The 26,204-nt window shown below is 41.1% G+C and overlaps 1 protein-coding gene and 1 long non-coding RNA gene across 2 annotated transcripts in view; one reads left to right on the forward strand and one right to left on the reverse strand.

Moving 5' to 3' along the window:
- sat2b (spermidine/spermine N1-acetyltransferase family member 2b) overlaps window positions 1–22,990 on the reverse strand; it is a 28,560-nt gene extending 5,570 nt beyond the window's left edge. The window contains exons 1-3 of the mRNA XM_024379066.2: window positions 22,811–22,990; window positions 18,271–18,322; window positions 18,098–18,181 (exon numbers count right to left, since the gene is read on the reverse strand). Of these exons, the coding sequence (XP_024234834.1) occupies window positions 18,098–18,181; window positions 18,271–18,322; window positions 22,811–22,873 (199 nt within the window). The 5' untranslated portion in view covers window positions 22,874–22,990. The remainder of the gene's footprint in view (window positions 1–18,097; window positions 18,182–18,270; window positions 18,323–22,810) is intronic.
- On the forward strand, window positions 20,058–21,101 carry LOC112218354. The gene is made up of 2 exons (XR_002948611.2): window positions 20,058–20,401; window positions 20,732–21,101. It is a non-coding gene; the product is annotated as an uncharacterized LOC112218354 (long non-coding RNA).
- Window positions 22,991–26,204: the final 3,214 nt, after the last annotated feature.

Consider the following 26,204-nt stretch of genomic DNA (forward strand, 5'->3'; position numbering starts at 1 on the left):
AGTGTGCAGTGTGATAGCATCGTCTGTTTTTTGGTGCGGTAGGCAAATTAAGGTGGGTCTAAGGTGTCAGGTAAGGTAGAGGTGATATGATCCTTAACCGCTCTAGGGTATGTGGGACGCTAGCGTCCCACCTGGCCAACATCCAGTGAGACTCCAGAGCGCCAAATTCAAATACAGAAATACTCATAAAAATTCAGAAAAGATACAACTATTTTACATAGGTTTAAAATGTACTTCTGGTGAATCCAACCATGGTGTCAGATTTCAAAAATGCTTTATGGCGAAAGCATACCTTACGATTATTTGAGAACATAGCCCAGCAGACAAATCATTACAAACAGTAACCAGCCAAGTAGAAGAGTTACACAAGTTAGAAATAGAGATAAAATGAATCACTTACCTTTGATGATCTTCATATGTATGCACTCAGAAGACATTCATTTATTCAAGAAATGTTCTCTTTGTTCGATAAAGTCTCTCTTTATATCCGTAAACCTCCGTTTTGTTTGCACGTTTTCTTCAGTAATCCACAGGCTCAAACACAGTCACAACAGGCAGACAAAAAAATCCAAATTGTATCCGTAAAGTTCATAGAAACATGTCAAACGATGTTTATATTCAATTTACAGGGTGTTTTTAGCCTAAATAATCGATAACATTTCAACCGGACAATAACGTCGTCAATACAAAAGGTAAACAAGAAATGCACTCTCGGTCGCGCGCATGAAAAAGCTCTGACACGGCAGGGTCCACTCATTCAGACTTTTCTTACTCCCTCATTTTTCAGAATACATGCCTGAAACCATTTCTAAAGACTGTTGTCATCTAGTGGAAGGCATAGGAACTGCAATTTGAGTACTAAGTCAATGGATCCTGTAATGGCATTGAAAAGAAAAAAAAGAAAAGAAAAAAATCCTACTTCCCAAATTGATTTTTCTCAGGTTATGTTATACTCACAGACATCATTTTAGTTTTGGAAGTGTTTTCTATCCAAATCTACTAATTATATGCATATCCTATCTTCTGGGCCTAAGTAGAAGGCAGTTTAATTTGGGCATGCTTTTCATCCAAAATTACAAATGCTGCCCCCTACCCTAGAGAAGTTAACTAGCCTCTCAAAGCACATAATAAAGACAGAAGTGAGTGATATGGGGCAATAGTTGTTTAGTTCAGTTACTTTTGCTTTCTTGGGTACAGGAACAATGGTGGCATCTTGAAGCAAGTGGGGACAGCAGACTGGGATAGGGAGAGATTAAATATATCTGTAAACACTCCAGCCAGGTGGTCTGCACATGCTTTGAGGAAGTGGCTAGAGATGCCGTCTAGGCCAATAACCTTGCAAGGGTTAACACGCTTAAATGTCCTACTCACGTCGGACATGGAGAACGAGAGCCCACAACTCTTGGGAGCGGGCCGCATTGGTGGCACTGTGCTATCCACAAAGTGGGTGACTAAGGTATTTATCTTGTCCGGGACCAAGACGTCGGTGTCCGTGATGTGGCTGGTTTTCCTTTTGTAATCCGTGATCGTCTGTAGATCTTAACACATACGTCTCGTGTCTGAGCTGTTGAATTGCGACTCCACTTTGTCTCTGTCCTGACGTTTTGGCTGTTTGATTGCCTTACAGAGGGAATAACTACACTGTTTGTATTCAAATGAGTCATAGTGGGCTGAACAAGCAAGGAGATGGGCAGAGCCAGGCACGCACTAGCGAGATCCTATGGGCACATTCTAGTATGCGTCTGCATATTTCCGTTAGGGAAAGCCTACTCTGAAGTGCGCGTGTGCAGTAACTCAATTCGCCTTTGCACTCCTTCTACACAGCGCAATTTAAAACTTTTGCAAAGGCTAATGTCTACAAAACTTAGTCCACTCTGTCCATTGCAGACTATAGTTTTGAGAACAAATAGCTGTATTGAGAGCAAATGTTTCATTGATGAGAAAATGTGCAGAATGTTGGCCAAAATCCCTCTCGCTACATCTTCTCCCACTGCCCACCAGTGGGCTTCCTCTCACTACCATATTTGGTCGTGAGTGGAAGCTCCAAGTGGATGCTTCCTATTTATACACCCAGTGAAATATCTGTCTCATTGTTCTATCTATGGTATCGGCTTGAGGGGGAATATACACAGCTGTGACTATAAGCGAAGATAATTCTCTCGGTTGGCAGTTGATTGTGAGGGATTCTAGGTTGGATGAACAAAAGGACTTGTACGTATTTCTGTACATTATCTCAATCACACCATGAGTAGTTAATCATGAAACATACACCACCGCCTTTCTTATTCCCGGAGAATTCTTTATTTCTGTCTGCGCAATGTACTGAGAACCCAGCTGGCTGTTTGAACAGGGACAGTGTATCCGGAGAGAGCCATGATTCCATGAGTATGTTACAGTCCCTGATCTCTCTCTGGAAGAAGATCCTCGCCCTGAGCTTGTCTACTTTATTGTCCAGAGACTGAAGTAAGTAATATACTCGGAAGCAGTGGATGGTGTGCACACCTCCTGAGTCGGACTAGAAGCCTCTGGGATAAGTTAAATTGCCCTGGGGGGAACAAACAAAGGACCCAATTCAGTAAAGTCGTATTCCTGGTCGTAATGCTTGTGCGTTACCACCGCTCTGATATCCAAAAGTTATTTCCGGCTGTATGTAATAACACAAAAATTGTTCTGGACTAATAATGTAAGAAATAACACAGGCAGCGGTCTAAGGCACTGCTAGAGGCGTAACTACAGGCCTTGGTTCGATTCCAGGCTGTATCACAACTGGCCGTGATTGGGAGTCCCATAGGGCAGAGCACAACTGACCCAGCGTCGTCTGGGTTTGGCCGGAGTAGGACGTCATTGTAAATAAGTATTTGTTCTTAAAATGACTCGAATAATTAAATAAAGGTTAAATAAATAAAAAATATATATTTTTAAATACTGCAAAGTTGCTTAGGAGCTAGATGCAGAGCTGCCATGTCTGTCGGCGCCATCTTGCCTGGGTACTTTTATATTGACATTACAATGATTTTAGAGCTTTTTAAAGGAAATTGAAAAATATATATAATCCATTGTTTCTGTCAGGTCCACATTGGATAGACCTCAATAGAACAATTTGAAGTTACTATGAAATAATTAAATATTTAAGTTGTGTATATTACTTATTTTTTATTTGCTGACTTTATTATTTTTTTTTACCTTAAAGTTATCATCTCATCTCTGCTCAGGCAGTAGCAGTCAGCCAACCAGTTATTCTCCCTATTTAGCTAGATTGCCTAAGTATTCTTCAGAGCGGTCTGATGAAATCATGACTTGTTCTTCAAAGTAGATAGTAGAGGTCGACCGATTAATTAGGGCCGGTTTCAAGTTTTCATAACAATCGAAATCGGTATTTTTGGCTGATTTTTAAATATTTTTTATACACCTTTATTTCATCTTTATTTAACTAGGCAAGTCAGTTAAGAACACATTCTTATTTTCAATGACGGCCTAGGAACGGTGGGTTAACTGCCTCGTTCAGGGGCAGAACGACAGATTTTCACCTTGTCAGCTCGGGGGATTCAATCTTGCAACCTTTCAGTTAACTAGTCCAACGCTCTAACCACCTGCCTCTCATTGCACTCCACGAGGAGACTGCCTGTTACACGAATGCAGTAAGCCAAGGTAAGTTGCTAGCTAGCATTAAACTTATATTATTAAAAAAAAATCAATCAATCATAATCACTAGTTAACTACACATGGTTGATGATATTACTAGTTTATCTAGCGTGTCCTGCGTTGCATATAATCGATGCGGTGCATATCGTTGCTCCAATGTGTACCTAACCATGAACATCAATGCCTTTCTTAAAATCAATACACAGAAGTATATATTTAAAAAATGCATATTTAGCTAAAAGAAATCCAGGTTAGCAGGCAAAATTAACCAGGTGAAATTGTGTCACTTCTCTTGCGTTCATTGCACGCAGAGTTAGTGTATATGCAACAGATTGGGCCACCTAATTTGCCAGAATTTTACGTAATTATGACATTGAAGGTTGTACAATGTAACAGGAATATTTAGACTAATGGATGCCACCCCTTAGATAAAATACAGAACGGTTCCGTATTTCACTGCAAGAATAAACGTCTTGTTTTCGAGATGATGGTTTCCGGATTCGACCATATTAATGACCCAAGGCTCGTATTTCTGTGTGTTATTATGTTATAACTAAGTCTATGGTTTGATAGAGCAGTCTGACTGAGCGGTGGTAGGCAGCAGCAGGCTCATAAGCATTAAATTTAAACAGCACTTTTGTACGTTTTGCCAGCAGCTCTTCGCTGTGTGTCAAGCATTACGCTGTTTATGACTTCAAGCCTATCAACTCCCGAGATTAGGCTGGTGTAACCGATGTGAAATGGCTAGCTAGTTAGCGGGATGCACGCTAATAGCGTTTCAAACGTCACTCGCTCTGAGACTTGGAGTGGTTGTTCCCCTTGCTCTGAATGGTTAACGCTGCTTCAAGGGTGGCTGCTGTCGATGTGTTCCTGGTTCGAGCCCAGGTAGGAGCGAGGAGAGGGATGGAAGCTATACTGTTACACTGGCCATAATAAAGTGCCTATAAGAACATCCAATAGTCAAAGGTTAATGAAATACAAATGGTATAGAGAGAAATAGTCCTATAATAACTACAACCTAAAACTTCTTACCTGGGAATATTGAATACTCATGTTAAAAGGAACCACCAGCTTTCATATGTTCTCATGTTCTGAGTAAGGAACTTAGCTTTCTTACATGGCACATATTGCACTTTTACTTTCCTCTCCAACACTTTGTTTTCGCATTATTTAAACCAAATTGAACATGTTTCATTATTTATTTGAGGCTAAATTGATTTTATTGGTGTATTATATAAAGTTAAAATAAATGTTCATTCAGTATTGTTGTAATTGTCATAAATTTTAAAAATATATGTATTTTTTAATTTTTTAAATCGGCCAATTAAGCTGTTAACGTTAGCTAGCTACTACTAGTGGATATAAATTCAGCTAAAAGTAAGCTATAGAGATTTCAAACAAGATTTGCTATCATGTCTAAGAGACAAAAACTATCAGGAAGCATTTTTTTTTAAACGAATGAGAAAACAGGCACAATCTCTAAACCAAATAAATTCTCTGCTTAAATGTATGAACGTGCAGCATTGTCCATCAGCCGATGTGGAGACGACAGCTCTCTGCGTGGACAAGAACAGGTGGTAGCACCAGGCCTAGCCACACTTCCAAACAATGCTGGTGGAGACCCTACTATCTTGGACCTGGACTCAGATTCCTCGCTCCCCGTCCCCGATGACAGTGGTGGTGCTGCTGCTGCTGCTAAATCCGACTCCCAGACTAAAAATATAAAAGATCCCGATGAGTGGCCAAAATATAGGAATGGATCTTTACGGGATATGTTAGAGCAGGCTGGGCCACATTAGGGAAAGGTGGGGGGGGATTTCCCAAGAGATGAGGGGCCACTACAATAGGAGGATGGCAAACGGGGAGAGAGTGGAGAGACCGTGGCTTGTCTATTCCAAACAAAATGATCCAGCCTTCTGTTTTTGCTGCAAACTTTTTTTCACACGCTGGTCAGGGATGGAACCAGGGACTGGAAGAATCTGTGACACCTCCCCAGCTCGCATGAGAAGTCGCGTGACAAGTTGCATGACCACCTACATAGTTTCCAGAGGTGGAAGGAGCATGAGATAAGGCTAGTGTCCAAGCAAACTATTGATGCCCAAGCCCAGCGGGCTATTGACGGAGACTCTCCACTGGCAGTAGGTGCTGCATTGACTCATAGCCCTGATACGCGTAATGGTCACCCAGAACATTGTGCTACGTGGGACCACTGACAGGCTGAACGAGCCTTTCTGAAGATTGTGGAAATACTGGGTATCTTTGATGGAATCACGAAGGAGCATATAAGGAGAGTCCATTCCAAAGAAACACCTCTAAAATAATTCAGAATTAAATCATTGATATGCTGGCACAAGAGATCCAGCCGACAGTGTGCAGTGAGCTAAAAGCAGCTACATATTTTTCTATAATTTTGGACAGCACACTAGACAAGAGCAAAACAGAGCAGATGGCCATGGTGGTGCATTTTGTTTCAACCGAGGATGATGGGTCAGTGCGCATGAGAGCACTTCCTGAAGTTTAGTGAACTGCTTGACGCAACAGGCGGGTATGACCGAGTTGCTCATTTCAAAACTACAGAAACATGACAACAAGGACATGAGAGGGCAAGGGTATGACAACGGGGCGAACATTTGAGTTTTTTAACACCATCCAAGAGATTTTTTATCCCGGATCTACAAACCGCTGGGACTTGCCGAAAAAGTACGTAAAAGATGGACTAACAGTGAAACCACCAGGCACCAAGAGCTGGGAGAGCTGGGTGGAGGCTGTGAAACCTGTGCTTTACCAACTCTGGGAGATTTATGATACCCTGTTGTCGATGGCCACTGACACCAAGCATGGAGGCAGCTGTGGTACTAAAACAAGGTTGAAGGCAAACAGCATTTGCCACCAAGATCAGTGGTGACCAGTTATTCAGGGCAGGTGAGCCCCACCTATTTAGCAAAAATACTATTATTCTGACATTTCACATTCTTAAAATAAAGTGGTGATCCTAACTGACCTAAAACAGGGAATTGTGAAAAACTGAGTTTAAATGTATTTGGCTAAGGTGTATGTAAACTTCCGACTTCAACTGTACAGTACCAGTCAGAAGTTTGGATACACCTACTAATTTTTTAAAACTATTTTCTAGAATAATAGCGAAGATATCACAACTATGAAATAACACATATGGAATCATGTAGTAACCAGAAAAGTGTTAAACAAATCAAAATACATTTTAGATTCTTCAAAGTATCCACCCTTTGCCTTGATGACAGCTTTGCACACTCTTGGCATTCTCTCAACCAGCTTCATGAGGAATGCTTTTCCAACAGTCTTGAAGAAGTTCCGACATTCGATGAGCACGTTGACTGCTTTTCCTTCACTCTGCGGTCCAACTCATCCCAAACCATCTCAATTGGGTTGAGGTCGGGTGATTGTGGAGGGCAGGTCATCTGATGCAGCACTCCATCACTCTCCTTGGTCAATTAGTCCTTACACAGCCTGAAGGTGTGTTGGGTCATTGTGCTGTTGAAAAACAAATGATAGTCCCACTAAGCGCAAACCAGATTGGGTGGCATATCGCTTCAGAATGCTGTGTTAGCCATGCTGGTAAAGTGTGCCTAGAATTCTAAATGAATCACTGACAGTGTCACCAACAAAGCACCCCCACACCACCACACATCCATGCTTGACGGTGGGAACCATACATGCAGAGATCATCCGTTCACCTAATCTGCGTGGTTGGAAACAAAATCTCAAATTTGGACTCAGACCAAAAGGACAGATTTCCACCGGTCTAATGTCCATTGTTCGTGTTTCTTCAGAGGAGAGGTGGCAGTTTTTGTATCGCCTAGGGCGGCAGAATGTCCAATGCCGGCCCGGAGTATACTATAGTATTTACAGTAGAGTGTTTGTATCGCCTAGGGCGGCAGAACGTCCAGTGCGCCCTGAGTATACTATAGTATTTACAGTAGAGTGTTTGTATCGCCTAGGGCGGCAGAACATCCAGTGCCGGGCACTGAGTATACTATAGTATTTACAGTAGAGTGTTTGTATCGCCTAGGGCGGCAGAACATCCAGTGCGCCCCGAGTATACTATAGTATTTACAGTAGAGTTTTTGCAGACATGACTGTGGTATACTGCAGTATTTACTGTTGTGTTTTTGCTGATATGACTGTAGCATAGTGTAGTAATTACTCTGGTGTTTTCACGTACATGACTGTGGTATATTGTAGTAACACCTAGTGACTAATGTTACCTAAACTAGAATAAGTACCAGACTATGCCAGTTACTGTTTAATGAGGGGAACACCTCAACCAAAACACAAGACACACAGGTTTGTGACAGGCCACCTATTGAGTTGGGTCAACAGTTCTGAGCAATGCAACGGATCAGACAACACCTTAGCAAAAATATAAACAATGTATTACAATTGTACAGCCTATATGTACAAAGAACCTTCCAGGTATAATGCTCTTCCCTGAACCTGACCAAGGGGAGCTTTTATACATTTATACTGACCAAAACTTTGATTCCTTGCCTGTCACACAATATTTTTCTGCTACAAGATTGTTTGTTGTCCATAGCTTATAATTTCCTCATACCAGTATGCTTCATCTAAAAGGAGACTGAAAGGTGCAAATAATAATGTTCAATAACAGCAATGAACACACATAATTAATTTTCTGTTAATGGCAATAATCAATGACTATATGCAAATGCATTAACTATATAAATGGGTAAAGCTATGCATTAATATAGCAGCAGTTGACAAAGAATGGTCAGAAAGAGGGTGCAATAGCATGCGGCATGGTAGACCGAAGCAATAGCAGGCTAATTTATCAATGGTTACATAGCATAGCATAGCATGGTAAGCAAACAAGCTAACAAAAGTAGCAAGCGTTGCCATAAAGCAGGCCTAGTTAGCATAACAAAGGCAATGCACAAAAAGTGTAACAATTATTAACATGTACCATTAACACTACAAGTATCAAAGAGAAGAGATCAAGACTTAAAATGGCTGTTTGACTGAGCCGTTAGCATTTTGTGTCCAATATCAACAATGGTGAGAGAGTCCTCTTATCGTATTCTAGAAGATAAAAGGCTTGTACTAAAATTGTAATGACTCATACTGGTTATTGGTTGTCAAGTTCAGCTACTCAGCTCTGTCTGGGTGAAGAACCTAGATTGAAAGGAGACGCAATCTTCTTCTTTGGGGTTTTAACAGGAGGTTGGCATCAATATGTTCCATTACTGCCCCCAACTGGAAAATAAATCCATTATACTTGGTGATACAAAATAGGAAAAGGAAAAACTAAACTCATTATTATAGTTTTTGTATAAAATAAAATGCACCCTTCCAACTAACCCTACCCCATTCCACTACTTTGATCATATCTGTTCCTGCACCATGCCAACGACCTGGGAGGACAGGACACCCCCACTCAACACACCCTATAACTCGTCTTAAGTCAAATCTCATATACCCAAATAATTCTCTGCAGCTGGCACCACAACATATGTTTTCTGTGATTTATGTTTCATTTCTGCGGTACAGTTGATAAACATTATTAAGAAGCCAATCTTACTAAAGTATAAACACTACATAACCAAATGTATCTGGACACCTGCTCGTCGAACATCTCATTCCAAAATCATGGGCATTAATATGGAGTTGTTCCCCCCTTTGCTGCTCTAACAGCCTCCACTCTTCTGGGAAGGTTTTCCACTAGATGTTGGAACATTGCTGCACTTGATTCCATTCAGCCACAAGAGCTTTAGTGAGGTAGGGCACTGATGTTGGGCTATTAGGCCTGGCTTGCAGTCGGCGTTCCAAATCATCCCTAAGGTGTTCAATGGGGTTGAGGTCAGGGCTCTGCACAGGCCAGTCAAGGTCTTCCACACCGATCTCGACAAACCATTTCTGTATGGACCTCACTTTGTGCACAGAGGCATTGTCATGCTGAAACAGGAAAGGGCCTTCTCCAAACTGTTGCCACAAAGTTGTAAGCACAGAATTGTCTAGAATGTAATTGTATGCTGTAGCATTAACATTTCCCATCACTGAAACTAAGAGGCCTAGCCCGAAACATGAAAAACAGCCCCAGACCATTATTTTTCCTCCACCAAATTTTACAGGTGGCACTATGTATTCGAGCAGATAGAGTTCTCCTGACATCCGCCAAACCCAGCTTTGTCTGTCGGACTGTCAGATGGAGAAGCATGATTCATCAGTCCAGAGAATGCGTTTCCAAAGCTCCAGAGTCCGATGGCGGCAAGCTTCACACCACTCCAGCCGACACTTGGCACTGCGCATGGTGATGTTAGGCTAGTGTGCATGAAAACCCATTTCATGAAGCTCCAGACGAACAGTTCTTGTGCTGATGTTGCTTCCAGAGGCAGTTTGGAACTCAGTAGTCAGTGTTGCAATGCCCTCCTGTATAATTCACACATCTTGGTATCTCCCTCCTAAATACTGCTGCTACATGACCATAAACGCTGCACCTGAAAAACTGCAGTGGATTCGTCACAAAAGCTCTAACAGGATAACTAATGTACAGTTGAAGTCAGAAGTTTACATTCACCTTAGCCAAATACATTCATGTGCACCACCAAGTCAGAACAGTAGGCTAAGTTATGAGGGGGGAAGGGACCAAATTATTAGATGAGACATGGGCTACTAACAGCTTACTACTTTCATAGCTACAGTATACAGTTGAAGTCGGAAGCTTACATACACCTTAGGACTTAGGTCAGTTAGAATCACCACTTTATTTTAAGAATGTGAAATGTCAGAATAATAGTAGAGAGAATGATTTATTTCAGCTTTTATTTCTTTCGTCACATTCCCAGTGGGTCAGAAGTTTACATACGCTCAATTAGTATTTGGTAGCATTGCCTTTAAATTGTTTAACTTAGGTCAAAAGTTTTGGGTAGCCTTCCACTATAAGTTGGGTGAATTTTGGCCCATTCCTCCTGACAGAGCTGGTGTAACTGAGTCAGGTTTGTAGGCCTCCTTGCTCGCGCACGCTTATTCAGTTCTGCCCACAAATTTTCTATAGGATTGAGGTCAGGGCTTTGTGATGGCCACTCCAATACCTTGATTTTGTTGTCCTTAAGCCATTTTTGTTTGGGGTCATTGTCCATTTGGAAGACCCATTTGCGACCAAGCTTTAACTTCCTGACTGATGTCTTGAGATATTGCTTCAAAATATCCACAATTTTCCTTCCTCTGATGCCATGCATTTTGTGAAGTGCACCAGTCTCTCCTGCAGCAAAGCACCCCCACAACATGACGCTGCCACCCCCGTGCTTCACGGTTGGGATGGTGTTCTTCGGCTTGCAAGCATCCCCTTTTTCCTCCAAACATAATGATGGTCATTATGGCCAGTTCCATTTTTGTTTCATCAGATCAGAGGACATTTCCCCAAAAAAGTACAATCTTTTTCCCCATATGCAGTTGTAAACCGTGGTCTGGCTTTTTTATGGCGGTTTTGGAGCAGTGGCTTCTTCCTTGCTGAGCGGCCTTTCAGGTTATGTCGATATAGGACCCGTTTTACTGTGGATATAGATGCTTTTGTACCTGTTTCCTCCAGCATCTTCACACGTTTTTTTTCTGTTGTTCTGGGATTGATTTGCACTTTTCGCACCAAAGTACGTTCATCTCTAGGAGACAGACTGCGTCTCCTTCCTGAGCGGTATGACGGCTGCGTGATCCCATGGTGTTTATACTTGCATACTATTGTTTGTACAGATGAACGTGGTACCTTCAGGCATTTGGAAATTCCTCCCAAGGATGAACCAGACTTGTTGAGGTCTAAAAAAAAAAAATCTGAGGTCTTGGCTAATTTCTTTTGATTTTCCCATGATGTCAAGCAAAAAGAGGCACTGAGTTTGAAGGTAGGCCTTGAAATACATCAGAAATCCACCTTTTGGTTTCCTATCGTGGAAATATTCAGCCAATCATATTTCTCAAATAACGAAGCCTGTGAGTTCAAACAGACTTTTATTACGACATAATAAAAGCTGAGTTGGTTCATGAAAACAACTCCCTTTCCAGTCTTGGCACAGACTTCTTATACATTTTTCCTCCTGACGTCACACATAGTAACTCCTCTTAATGACTCCTCCCCTCTGGCATTTAGCCACAGTTATCGTATTGCCTTGCACAAATTTTAGTTTGGTTTCATACTAGGGCATGGAAACTGTAAAGTCACAGCAATAGTTCAAAAATACAGACTTGTTCTCGACTAAGTCAGGTGCATGGATGTAGGACCATAGCAACAGTCCATAGCACTTTACAAAAATAACCAGACATGTCATCCTGCGATCTCCTCTGAAAGGAACACCCATGTTCTGGAAAAGACCCAAGAGGTGTAACCATAGCAACAGTACATATTAGGCCACAACACTGTCACAGGAATAACCAGTCATGTCCACTCCCCAGACAGGTGCATGTCTAATGGTGTCTGATGACCCAGATCCACATAGAATGCACTCATCTTGCTGACTATCCTGAAATGTATAATGACCACACATGTTCTGGAAAATTCTCGATAGTCCCTGTCCCAATATTCCTCTTCTCCCGACTTTGCTTGCAGCCCGGTGGCATCTCAATGTAACTCCATCTCATAATAGTCCTGCTCAACTCGGAAATGTGTCTTCTCCGGGTGTCAACATTCTGAGAGCATGAGCCGTCGCCACACAGAAAAACAACCCTCACACTCAACTCTGTTCTACTCCCGTCGCCACTGGTACACATTGCTTGCCTTCGAAAGGAGACGCCCTCGAACCATCCTATATAAATACCTTACCATAGAGTTATATAGAGAGAAAACCTGCCACAAATGCCCTCCCCTGCATCCAAGTCACAGAGCAGGGAATCCTGTACAAAGATTAATAAACAACTGCCAGCAATTATTAACGTGTCCAGAAATTATCAACAATTACCTGACAATGAATAATACACTGAACAGAAATCTAAACACAACATGTAAAGTGTTGGTCCCATGTTTCATGAGCTGAAATAAAAAGACCCCAGAAATGTTTCATACGCACAAAAAGCTTATTTCTCTCAAATTTTGTGCACAAATTTGTTTACATCCCAGTTAGTGAGCATTTCTCCTTTGCCAAGATAATCCATCAACCTGACAGGTGTGGCATATCAAGAAGCTGATTAAACAGCATGATCATTACACAGGTGCAGTAAAAGGCCACTCAAAAATGTGCAAAACAATGCAACAGATGTCTCAAGTTGAGGGAGCGTGGAATTGGCATGCTGACTGCAGGAATGTCCACCAGAGCTGTTGTCAGAGAATTGAATATTCATTTCTCTACCATAAGCCACCTCCAACATCATTTTACATAATTTGGAGGTACATCGAACTGGCCTCACAACCGCAGACCACGTGTATGGTGTTGTGTGGGTTTACTGATATCAACGTTGTGAACAGAGTGCCCCATGGTGGCGGTGGGGTTATTGCATTTTATTAAAGGCAATTTGAATGCACAGAAATACCATGACGAGATCCTGAGGCCCATTGTGAGGCATCTGTGACCAACAGATGGATATCTGTATTCCCAGACATGTGAAATCCATAGACTAGGGTCATATTTATTTATTTAAATTGACTGATTTCCCCATATGAACTTACACTCAGTAAAATCTTACAAGTTGTTACATGTGTTTATATTTTTGTTCAGTATAAATACCCAGATAGTGGCTTGCTCTACTCAATCATAAATATTTAAGACTTGAAGTCACATATCATATTCTCAAAGAGGAGCATTTCAAATACCTAGCATATTTATGATTGTTGATGTATTGACACGTTAATAATTGTTGCCCTTGGTGCATTGCCTTTGTTATGCTAACTAGGCCTGTTTTATGGCTAACCTTGATATTTTTATTTTGTTTGTTTGCTTGCCATACTATGCAGCCATTGATAATTTGGTCTGCTATAGCTTCGGCCTACCATGCTGCATGCTATTCCACCCCCTTTCTGGCCCTTCATTATTAACTGCTACTATATATAATATAAATAATATATATAAATAATATATATATATATAAATAATATAAATAATATATAATAAATAATATATATATATATATATATATATATATATATAAATAATATATATATATAACACCGTATATCACAAAAGTGAGTACACCCCTCACATTTTTGTTAATATTTGAGTATATATTTTCATGTGACAACACTGAAGAAAGGACACTTTGCTACAATGTAAAGTAGTGAGTGTACAGCTTGTATAACAGTGTAAATTTGCTGTCCCCTCAAAATAACTCTAGCCATTTCCCTCCCAGGTGTCATGTGACTCGTTAGTGTTACAAGGTCTCAATTGTGTATGGGGAGCAGGTGTGTTAAATTTGGTGTCATCGCTCTCACACTCCCTCATACTGACTGGTCACTGGAAGTTCAACATGGAACCTCATGGCAAAGAACTCTCTGAGGATCTGAAAAAAATAATTGTTGCTCTACATAAAGATGGCTTGGGCTATAAGAAGATTGCCAAAACCCTGAAACTGAGCTGCAGCACGGTGGTCAAGACCATACAGCAGTTTAACTGGACAGGTTCCACTCAGAACAGGCCTCGCCATGGTCGACCAAAGAAGTTGAGTGCACGTGCTCAGCGTCATATCCAGAGGTCGTCTTTGGGAAAAAGACGTATGAGTGCTGCCAGCATTGCTGCAGAGGTTGAAGGGGTGGGGGGGTCAGCCTGTCAGTGCTCAGACCATACGCCGTACACTGCAACAAATTGGTCTGCATGGCTGTCGTCCCAGAAGGAAGCCTCTTCTAAAGATGACGCACAAGAAAGCCCGCAAACAGTTTGCTGAAGACAAGCAGACTAAGGACATGGATTACTGGAACCATGTCCTGTGGTCTGATAAGACCAAGATAAACTATTTGGTTCAGATGGTGTCAAGCGTGTGTGGCGGCAACCAGGTGAGGAGTACAAAGACAAGTGTGTCTTGCCTACAGTCAAGCATGGTGGTGGGAGTGTCATGTTCTGGGGCTGCATGAGTGCTACCGGCACTGGGGAGCTACAGTTCATTGGGGGAACCATGAATGCCAACATGTACTGTGACATACTGAAGCAGAGCATGATCCCCTCCCTTCGGAGACTGGGCCGCGGGGCAGTATTCCAACATTATAACGACCCCAAACACACCTCCAAGACGACCACTGCCTTGCTAAAGAAGCTGAGGGTAAAGGTGATGGACTGGCCAAGCATGTCTCCAGACGTAACCCTATTGAGCATCTGTGGGGCATCCTCAAACGGAAGGTGGAGGAGTGCAAGGTCTCTAACATCCACCAGCTCCTTGATGTCATCATGGAGGAGTGGAAGAGGACTCCAGTGGCAACCTGTGAAGCTCTGGTGAACTCCATGCCCAAGAGGATTAAGGCAGTTCTGTAAAATGATGGTGGCCACACAAAATATTGACACTTTGGGCCCAATTTGGACATTTTCACTTAGGGGTGTACTCACTTTTGTTGCCAGCGGTTTAGACATTAATGGCCGTGTGTTGAGTTATTTTGAGGGGACAGCCAATTTACACTGTTATACAAGCTGTACACGCACTACTTTACATTGTAGCAAAGTGTCATTTCTTCAGTGTTGTCCCATGAAAAGATATACTCATATATTTACAAAAATGTGAGGGGTGTACTCACTTTTGTGATATATATATATATATATATATATATATGTCCATAGCTTTACCCATTTATATGCTTATTGCATTTGCATATAGTCATTGATTATTGCCATTAAAAGATGATTCATTATGTATGTTCATTGCTGTTATTGCCCATTATTATTTGCAACTTGCGTCTCCTTTAAGATAAACTTTATGCCAACCAAGACTCAATTCAAGAGTCTTGATCTCATGTCAACAACTGTCACTCATTCCCTGTACTGTATCGTCTCCATTACCTGAATCTATGAAGACCTTTAAGATTAACTGCATCACTGCCTCCACCTGCTCTTTAACTGGAGTCCCACAGTAGATGGGCATCACCATAACCCTCAATCAGTTACAATCATTTAACTAAAGAATATTGTGTGACAGGCTAGGAACCAAAGTTTTGGTCAGTGTTTCCCTGGGCACCCTTATTAGGGGAGGACATGCAAGAACTGTATAAAAGCACACCGTGATCATGTTCAGGGGAGAGCTTTGTAAACGGGAAGGTCCTTTTTGTGTATAGACTGTACGGCAGCGTCGGTTTGTTTCTGTGAGCAACCATTTGGTGACCATGCGGTCTTGAATAAATGTTAAGGGTGGGGTCGATAGTTCTAAAATGGTGTGTGGAGTTTGACCATCAGTGAGTTGATTCATGTGTAACACATTTTTAAGATGTTCCTTATGGAAAGCCACTGCAATGTTATCCTTTTGTTTTCAGCTCATTTGTTGGAAGAGGCTTTGCTGGTTTGAGGTCTAGGCAGTTTATTGGCAGCACCCTCCAATAAAGGTGACTGTCTTTAAGTAGTCATTTGTAGTCATTTGTATTTCTAAAATATCAATTTACGTCAATTAAGTGTTATTAAACTGTTATTTTCTACCATCAGAAGTACAGTATTGTTTCTCTCCGTTTTTGGGCATCTTGTGAACTTGAATCTCTGAAACCACTGTTGTATATCCAGTGGAAGTAACAGATCAAAAAAGTCATTTTGGTGTATTCTTGTTAATGTGTTATGTGTCTCAAACAAGCAAACCTAATCCTCTAAGCTTTAAACGCTGATTGTTCTTCATATCTGCCTCTATACGGTTTCCCTTTATTTGGCCTAGAACCTGTCTAACGTTTAGATGTTACAATTGTAATACATTGTTTATATTTTTGCTATGGTGTTGTCTGGTCCGTTGCATTTCTCAGAACGGTTGACCCAACTCAATAGGTAGCCTGTCACGAACCTGTGTGTCTTATGTTCTGGTTGAGGTGTTCCCCTCATTAAAACAGTAACCGGCTTAGTCTGGTAGTTATGCAATTTTTGCTAACTCTAATCGTCAGGCGTTACTATAATATACTACAGTTAAGTCCACAAAAACACAAGTGAATACTATATTTTACTACAGTCATGTCCAAAAACACTAGTGAATACTATAGTGTATAAATATAGTAATACTACAGTATTTAGACCAAAGTATACTATAGCATTTTTTCATGTCGCCACTGGGGTATAAAATTAGATTGTACAATCCCTGTCATCATCACCATGGGGAAAGAAACAAATGGTTGCTGACTTTCATAAAATCAGGCAATGGGTACAAAAGAAAACTACTGAAAAAACACATATAGATCTTACCATCATTCGGGCAAGACATTTAACCTGCCTGTGTGACATTTAACCTCCAAGTGTATCTTGTCCCCACACACAGTGAGGAAGATGCTTCAGGAGGCAAAGAAAAGTCCAAAGGCCACAGTTGGAGAATTTCAGAACTTGGTTGCATCTTGGGGTCTACAAATCTACAATTCGACACCACTTCCATGATAATAGGCTACTTAGAAAGGTTGACATAAAAAAGCCTTTCTTGAGAGCAACCAGAAAATGTAAATGGCATTGGCACTTGGATTGGAATTGGGTGCTATGGGCAGATGAGATGAAAATAGAGCTATTTGGCCATGCAGACCAGTGCTGGGTTTGGTTTTGAAAGAATGATGCATGCACAGAAAATAATACCATACTGTAAAATGTGATGATGGGGCTGTTTTGCTTCCACTGGTCCTGGGGACTTTATGGTCAACAGCATCATGAACTCTACCAAGTCATTTTAGCCACAAACCTGGTTGCCTCTGCCCGGAGACTGAAACATGGCCGCAAGTGGATCTTCCAGCAAGACAATGACCTCAAACACACATAAAAAAATCTACATTTTGCAATGGCCATCTCAGTCTCCATACTTGAATCCAATTGAAAACCTGTGGTTTGAATGGGTGCAGATCGAAGGATTCCATGGATATGGACAGATTCTGTATGGAGGAATGGACTAACATCCATCTCAATGTGTTCCCCCATCTTATAAAACATTACAGAAAAAGGCTCAGTGCCATTATCCTCACCAGGGGAGGGTGCACAAAGTATTAATAGTTCAGGAGTAAACAATTGCTTAGCAAATGACATCATTTGTATGAACTCACTCTGTGTGCAAACATGATTGTTGAATGACTAGCCCATTTCTTTCCACAAACACAATTATCTGTAAGGTCCCTCAGTCAAGAAAAAAAAAACATTTGACAGAGTATTTGGTGTAGATCAATGACAATTAAATCAATTGTAATCCCACTTTGTAATAAAATGTAAAGAAATCCAAGGGGGATGAATACTAATGATTAGACACTGCAATCTGATCAAATTTGATATAAACATATGAGCTTCCATACAAGCACAATACATTTTCACATGTACACGTGCATTAAGCTGCATTGAAATGCAGATTTTTTTACCATCTTTGGTCTTGTGTTCATCTGGCACTTCAGCGATCAGGCATTCATAGAAGGGGTTTGGAGAGAACCCATCACGCTTCAAGTCTGGGGTGCCAGAGAAACAGAGACAGGTTAAGTTCAGGTTCAAGTTTAAAGAAATAACTTTAAATTACTGGCAAAAGTTGTAAAATAACCTTCATGAGAAGTCTTCACCTGGTCTGCCATGTTCTCATACACAGCCAACTCCTAAGGGAAACAGACACATGTGGGGGGTGGAAATGTCAAAAGACAGTAGGCCTACATGAAGAAACTTAAGGTTACTTAAAGTAACCATGGTTCTATGATGGTGTCTCACTATGGGGTAACTCCTCGTAGGGGCAGAGTCTCAGGAACATCCAATGACACAATGTCTTTCATAGACTGACAAGAGCAACGGCCAATAGCGGACCACTTCCCATGTAAGTAGGGTGATGGAGGTCAAAATAGAACTTTGGTTCTGGTGTATTCCATGATATAGAGCATCTTCTCAGAAACACACTATATTTCATCAGGATAGGACTTACTATGGTTGAGATCTTATTTTCAAGTCATCGGAAAAGGTCAATTATAATCCCTTCCGATGAGGCACCAAATTACCTGTCTGGAATCTTAAATTCAACACTTTCTGTCCAATATCTCAAGATAGGGTGGTCATATTGTTATGACATTAGTAAACATATAAGCTTCCTGCCATCCAGGATATCTATACTAGTCGGTGTCAGAGGAAGGCCCTCAAAAATGTCTCCAGCCACCCTAGTCATAGACTCTCTGGTACCGCACGGCAAGCGGTACCGGAGCACCAAGTCCAAGAGGCTTCTAAACAGCTTCTACCCCCAAGCCATAAAACTCCTGAACACCTAATCAAATGGCTACCCAGACTATTTGCATTACAGTAACTTATCACTTAAAGTAGGGTGGTCATATTATTAACATATCTTCATGCTTTATGTAAAACAGAGTTTGTAACAATTTGAACTGATGTATGAAATTAGGAAACGTTTTATACTACGTTATGCTAACTACACATGTCATGTTCTAATGCTATTCTGGCATTGGAATCACCCCTTTTCTTTCTTCCACCTTGGAGGGAATAAGCAGCACGAAGCGTTCAAATTCGAGTGCTTGGTTTAGTTCATCCAGTACATGGAAAGCAGGAATCATAGCTATGGGCGAGATGTTCCGTTAGCTGGGTTATACGTGTGCTACTTAAAGCTGGACCGTGGGGTCTGTACAGCTCAGCAGGTTAGTGGTAGCTTATTGGGCTAAATGCTTAGTTGTAGTTAGCACCGCCTTCATGTTTTTCTTTTGCTGGTGACCAGCACCAGTGTAGCAGCATGCTGGTCACCAGCAATAGGGTGAGGTGAAGTTTGGCAAGGGACAAGGGGAGGGGTGTTGGAGTTCTCCTTTGGTTTTCCGCGACTCGGTTTGAATTCAAACAAACTTTATTGGATAATATAATGCAAAGAATAAAAATAAATATATATAATTTAGGAAGGGGGTTGGGTTGAGTAGAGAAAACAAACCTGGCTTAGGGTAAAGGTTCAGGGGGTAGAGTTGGGAATAGATTACAGACACGGTTTAGGGTAAAGGTTCAGGGGGTAGAGTTGGGAATAGATTACAGACCCGGTCTAGGGTAAAGATTTGGGTTGGGGGACAGGTTTAGTAACTTTATAACAACTAGAAAGTGGGTGGAAACTTGCTCTTCAGAATACTTGGAATGTGAGTGCTTGTTGTTGGTGTTTCCATTGTCCTGCAGGAGTTGGCAGAGAGGATTACGCACAGGTCTCCTCCTGAGCATCAACACACCGGGCACAAGGCGGTCTAGATCTCAGGTCAGTATTCAGGTAAGTATTAGTATTAGGTATCATCATGTAGCCTACTCCTTATCATTTAGCCAACTTAACTCCATCATTTTAATTCCATTTTGCATTGATTAGAAAAAACCCACTTCACATAGAGCCTCTTAAAATAGGCCTATATATTTTTCTAAAAATGATATACTCTCCTAAGTAATTAAATACTAACGTCTTTTCAAATAATCGTGCCCTTCCCCAATGTAAGACTTTGTAGGCCTACATTTAGGTTTATAGCCTATGCAATGACCATTGGGCCATAGCAGTGTGTTTGTCCAAAGTCGACGGAGTGCAGTGCAGTGTTGCAATTTCCTTTTTCGTCACAAAACGAGTGGCTCCTTGTAATATGCTTCGTTCTTCAACGCTGTTTTATTCTACCTGGAAATTGAAACTCAACGTATCATTCCTTGCGAAGACTGAGGGGAAGTATTGAGTGAGTTTTTCAACTGAAGTATTTTACTGTATCATTACATATTACGGTTTAGCAGACCTAGTTAGAACATGTCAAATCAGCTCTTTTCTGGATGGGAGAAATTGTGAGAGGGAAATATTAGATCCCTGTATTGTCATAATGATTAGCAGAGCTAGTTAAAACATCTGAAAACAGACACTTGAAAGGCCACTACAAATAACCATGTGTTAATTAGATTGAGATGTTTATGAAATCAGTTCTTTTGATTAAGCATTTTAAGTCAAAGGAGCCCATGGAGAGGATTTAAGATTGCTTGTATTGTATTCTAATGTTTTCGCCATCTGCTTGTAGGTGTTGGAAGGGGATGGTGTTTTGGACAGTCCAGAGATGGAGCAGAGCCCTGAGGGCCAATCTACAGATGGTTCATCGGCCCTTGAGTTATCATCTCCCTGGCCTGGTTCATCACCTCTCCGGCCCATTTCCCAACCCCCATGCCCTTCTCACCAACAGCCAATGTACCGTCCAGGTGCCCCCTTGCTCTCTGCAGCTGGCTCTGATTGTAGTGTAATAAAACAGGCAGGCAGCGTCTCGTCTGTGGTGGTCAGCGAACTTGGTGGTCAACCTTCTGGCCTGTAGCCCTGCGTGGCATCGACTGTGCCAGAAAAGCATGCTGAAGTGATAGTCGATATTTACTCTTATAAATAAAGGGTCTCTACAGTTATTGTTGTTTGTGGTCGTAATCATTATTTTTGAGTTAATTCAATGAGGGGGTGCAAAAAAATGTTCACCCTACAAGAGGAGTCATGTGAAAATATGTTTAACAATGGGGAAGGGTGGTGAAATTTTTTCATGAACCCTCAAAATGACCTTTATGGGTCCTCACTTGCCACATTCAAAAAGCTGCAATAAGAGCTATGACGCTCATTTTATTGTAAAATCTACAGAGTTGTAATCTTTGGGTGTCACTGAGTAGGCTGATACCCCATTTTATTGGTGCACACTATAGGTAAGGCTATACAGTAGACATGTATGCCTCCAATGCAAAATGCGGTCTAATTACAGGGGGTACCGGTACCAAGTCAATGTGGAGGCTATATACAGGGGGTACCTGTACCAAGTCAATGTGGAGGCTATATACAGGGGGTACCGGTACAGAGTCAATGTGGAGGCTATATACAGGGGGTACCGGTACAGAGTCAATGTGGAGGCTATATACAGGGGGTACCGTCAAATGTGGAGGCTATATACAGGGGGTACCGGTACAGAGTCAATGTGGAGGCTATATACAGGGGGTACCGGTACAGAGTCAATGTGGAGGCTATATACAGGGGGTACCAGTACCAAGTCAATGTGGAGACTATATACTGGGGGTACCGAGTCAATGTCAAATCAAAGTTTATTTGTCACATGGGCCAAATACAACAGGTGTAGTACAGTGAAATGCTTACTTACAGGCTCTAACCAATAGTGCAAAAAAGGTGTTAGGTGAACAATAGGTAAGTAAAGAAATAAAACAACTGTAAAATGACAGGCGAGGCTATAAAAGTAGCGAGGCTACATACAGACACCGGTTAGTCAGGCTGATTGAGGTAGTATGTACATGTAGATATGGTTAAAGTGACTATGCATATATGATGAACAGAGAGTAGCAGTAGCGTAAAGAGGGGTTGGTGGGTGGCGGGACACAATGCAGATAGTCCGGTTAGCCAAATGCGGGAGCACTGGTTTGTCGGGCCAATTGAGGTAGTATGTACATGAATGTATAGTTAAAGTGACACTGCATATATGATAAACAGAGTAGCAGCAGCGTAAAAATAGGGTTTTTTTTGGGGGGATGCAAATAGGACAGGTATCCATTTGATTACCTGGAGGCTATATACCGAGTCAATGTGCGGGGGTACAGGTTAGTCGAGGCATTTGTACATGTAGGTAGGGGTAAAGTGACTATGCATAGATAACAAACAGTGAGTAGCAGCAGAGTAAAAATAACTCCAAACGTTTTCCGTTTGGAGATAACGGTTTCCATTGCAAAACGTTTTGGACGAATGATTACACAGGACAAGCCGTTACGCAACGTAACAAACCTTTAATCAAACAATGCACCCCAGGTTTCTAACCAGCATTCTACTTCCATCCTTACATAACTTGCAGAATGTAAAAATAAATCTGCACTTGAACTGCAAAATGACTGCACTCAGAAAATTGTAGTAGCCTAACACAACTTGGACACAGGCAATTATACTGCAATGTAAATGCAGCTATTATGAATGATAGGCTATTTGGCTTGCGATTGCTACAATGTAATAAAGCAGTGAGTGCAGCAAAATCACTATGTGACAGGTTGAGTGAACAACGTTGAAGCAAAATCACTTTGCAACTTGTGACAAGTTGAGTGTCCAACGTTGTAGCGATGTTGTTTAGCAAACTCACCATAATCATTCTTGATATTTCCTTACAATCCTCTTTTGCTGCAGCTCGGACTTTAAAATGCATTTTTAAACCTGTATTTTAGCGGACGTTGGCTACGGTATAAACAAACTACAGCAACGACTCGACTGGTATCGACTTGTACAAATCAATCGAAAGATGTCATCACTGTTTCGTCAGCGACTTCCGGTTCACGGAATTTCAGATTTTAAAAAATAACAAAAGTCCTCCACGTAATGTATAAAACGTCAATAGCCTGTATTTATTAACGATATATGAAAAATAATTGTTTAAACACTAACAATGATTCATAACGTTTTGTATTCTGATACACTAAAAACTTAAGAATGAAACATCGGCATAAAGAATCGTTTTTCCTGTACAGTGTTATATTTGTACGGTATAGTGTCCAGGCACCCCATTTTAAGCTGTTTGACAACAGTAAAAGTTCAGCAACACACTGTATTATTCAGAGCCCCATGAAATGACACCATATACACATTCTACAGACCCTACTGAGTACTCCCTAGAGAACTTTTACTGCAGCACATAGAATAGGTTTTGCTCTATAAGCTTATATGTATTCCATATACAGTGATTCGCATTGTGGCCAATGGAATCGTTTTTCCCGTAGAGTGCAATTTGTTTGTGCAATACAACAAAAATACAGTAAGACTTTTCTTAAACCATCATTTCAAAATTGAATCGTTGAACAATAGCACCAGTAAATAAACAAGAATTATACCATCAAAATATTGATTTATTAAAATATATACATATATATACTTAACCAGTAGGCCAGTATTATGTTCTTGACCCTAATTTACTTAGCTCCAAACATTTCTCAATGTGCTCCACATTATAATATTATGTATTTTATATAAAGTCATTCTCTTTAGTTTAGATTTCCCCCCATGTAGTTATATATTTTTTTTAACGTATCAACGTTATGCAAAGCTGCAATGACGTTATTTAAGATTTCACAATCAGCAACACTAAAATAGTACTTCGGGAATTTCGGGAAATGTCCCCCACGTAATACTAGAAAAATTGTCATTAACCTGTATTTCTTCATGATGTATGAAAAATAATTGCCTAAAATAGAACAATGATTCATATGTCTTCATATTTAAGTAACATGTGCATTAAATGTGGGTATAATAAATGCCCCAATGCACATCACTGGATATGCAACACATATTGGTTTATATTTTATTTTATTTATTTACACCTGGCCAAGATAAAGCAAAGCAGTGTGACAAAACAACAACACAGTGTGACACATAAACAAACGAACAGTCAATAACACAATAGAAACATCTATGTACAGTGTGGGCAAATGTGAAAGAGTAGGGAGGTAAGGCAATAAACAGGCCATGGAGGCGAAATAATTACAATTTAGCATTAACACTGGGGTGATAGATGTGTAGATGATGATGTACAAATAGAGAATAGAGATACTGGGGTGCAAAAGAGCAAGAGGATAAGTAACAATAATGGGATGAGGTAGTTAGGTGGGCTATTTACAGATTGGCTGTGTACAGGTACAGCTGCTCTGACAGCTGATGCTTAAAGTTAGAGAGGGAGATATAAGACTCCAGCTTCAGTGATTTTTGCAATTTGTTCCAGTTATTGATAGCAGAGAACTGGAAGGAAAGGCGGCCAAAGGAAGTGTTGGCTTTGGGGGTGACCAGTGAAATATACTTGCTGGAGCGCGTGCAACTGGTGGGTGTTGATATGGTGACCAGTGAGCTGAGATAAGGCAGGGCTTTACCAAGCATAGACTTATAGATGACCTGGAGCCAGTGGGTCTGGCGACGAATATTTTTAAATTTTTTAATTTTTTATTAGTACATAGTGATATATTCTTATATACTGTACGTATTATTTATTTATTTATTTCACCTTTATTTAACCAGGTAGGCAAGTTGAGAACAAGTTCTCATTTACAATTGCAACCTGGCCAAGATAAAGCAAAGCAGTTCGACACATACAACGACACAGAGTTACACATGGAGTAAAACATGGAGTAAAACAAACATACAGTCAATAATACAGTATAAACAAGTCTATATACGATGTGAGCAAATGAGGTGAGATAAGGGAGGTAAAGGCAAAAAAAAGGCCATGGTGGCAAAGTAAATACAATATAGCAAGTAAAACACTGGAATGGAAGATTTGCAATGGAAGAATGTGCAAAGTAGAAATAAAAATAATGGGGTGCAAAGGAGAAAAATTAATTAATTAATTAAATACTGTAGGGAAAGAGGTAGTTGTTTGGGCTAAATTATAGGTGGGCTATGTACAGGTGCAGTAATCTGTGAGCTGCTCTGACAGTTGGTGCTTAAAGCTAGTGAGGGAGATGTTTCCAGTTTCAGAGATTTTTGTAGTTCGTTCCAGTCATTGGCAGCAGAGAACTGGAAGGAGAGGCGGCCAAAGAAAGAATTGGTTTTGGGGGTGACTAGAGAGATATACCTGCTGGAGCGTGTGCTACAGGTGGGAGATGCTATGGTGACCAACGAGCTGAGATAAGGGGGGACTTTACCCAGCAGGGTCTTGTAGATGACATGGAGCCAGTGGGTTTGGCGACGAGTATTAAGCGAGGGCCAGCCAACAAGAGCGTACAGGTCGCAATGGTGGGTAGTATATGGGGCTTTGGTGACAAAACGGATTGCACTGTGATAGACTGCATCCAATTTGTTGAGTAGGGTATTGGAGGCTATTTTGTAAATGACATCGCCAAAGTCGAGGATTGGTAGGATGGTCAGTTTTACAAGGGTATGTTTGGCAGCATGAGTGAAGGATGCTTTGTTGCGAAATAGGAAGCCAATTGTAGATTTAATTTTGGATTGGAGATGTTTGATATGGGTCTGGAAGGAGAGTTTACAGTCTAACCAGACACCTAAGTATTTGTAGTTGTCCACGTATTCTAAGTCAGAGCCGTTCAGAGTAGTGATGTTGGACAGGCGGGCAGGTGCAGGTAGCGATGGAAGATTTTAGAAAGGCAGGGCAGGATGGATATAGGTCTATAACAGTTTGGGTCTTGAGTGTCTCCACCTTTGAAGAGGGGGATGACCGTGGCAGCTTTTCAATCTTTGGGGATCTTTGACGATAAGAAAGAGAGGTTGAAAAGGCTAGTAATAGGGGTTGCAACAATTTCGGCGGATAATTTTAGAAAGAGAGGGCCCAAATTGTCTCGCCCAGCTGATTTGTAGGGATCCAGATTTTGCAACTCTTTCAGGACATCAGCTGTCTGGATTTGGGTGAAGGAGAAGTAGGGGGGTGGGGGGTATGGCTTGGGCAAGTTGCTGCAGGGGGTGCTGAGATGTTGGCCGGGGTAGGGGTAGCCAGGTGGAAAGCATGGCCAGCTGTAGAAAAATGCTTGTTGAAATTATCC

Source organism: Oncorhynchus tshawytscha, linkage group LG19, assembly GCF_018296145.1.
Source record: "Oncorhynchus tshawytscha isolate Ot180627B linkage group LG19, Otsh_v2.0, whole genome shotgun sequence".
NCBI lineage: Eukaryota > Metazoa > Chordata > Actinopteri > Salmoniformes > Salmonidae > Oncorhynchus > Oncorhynchus tshawytscha.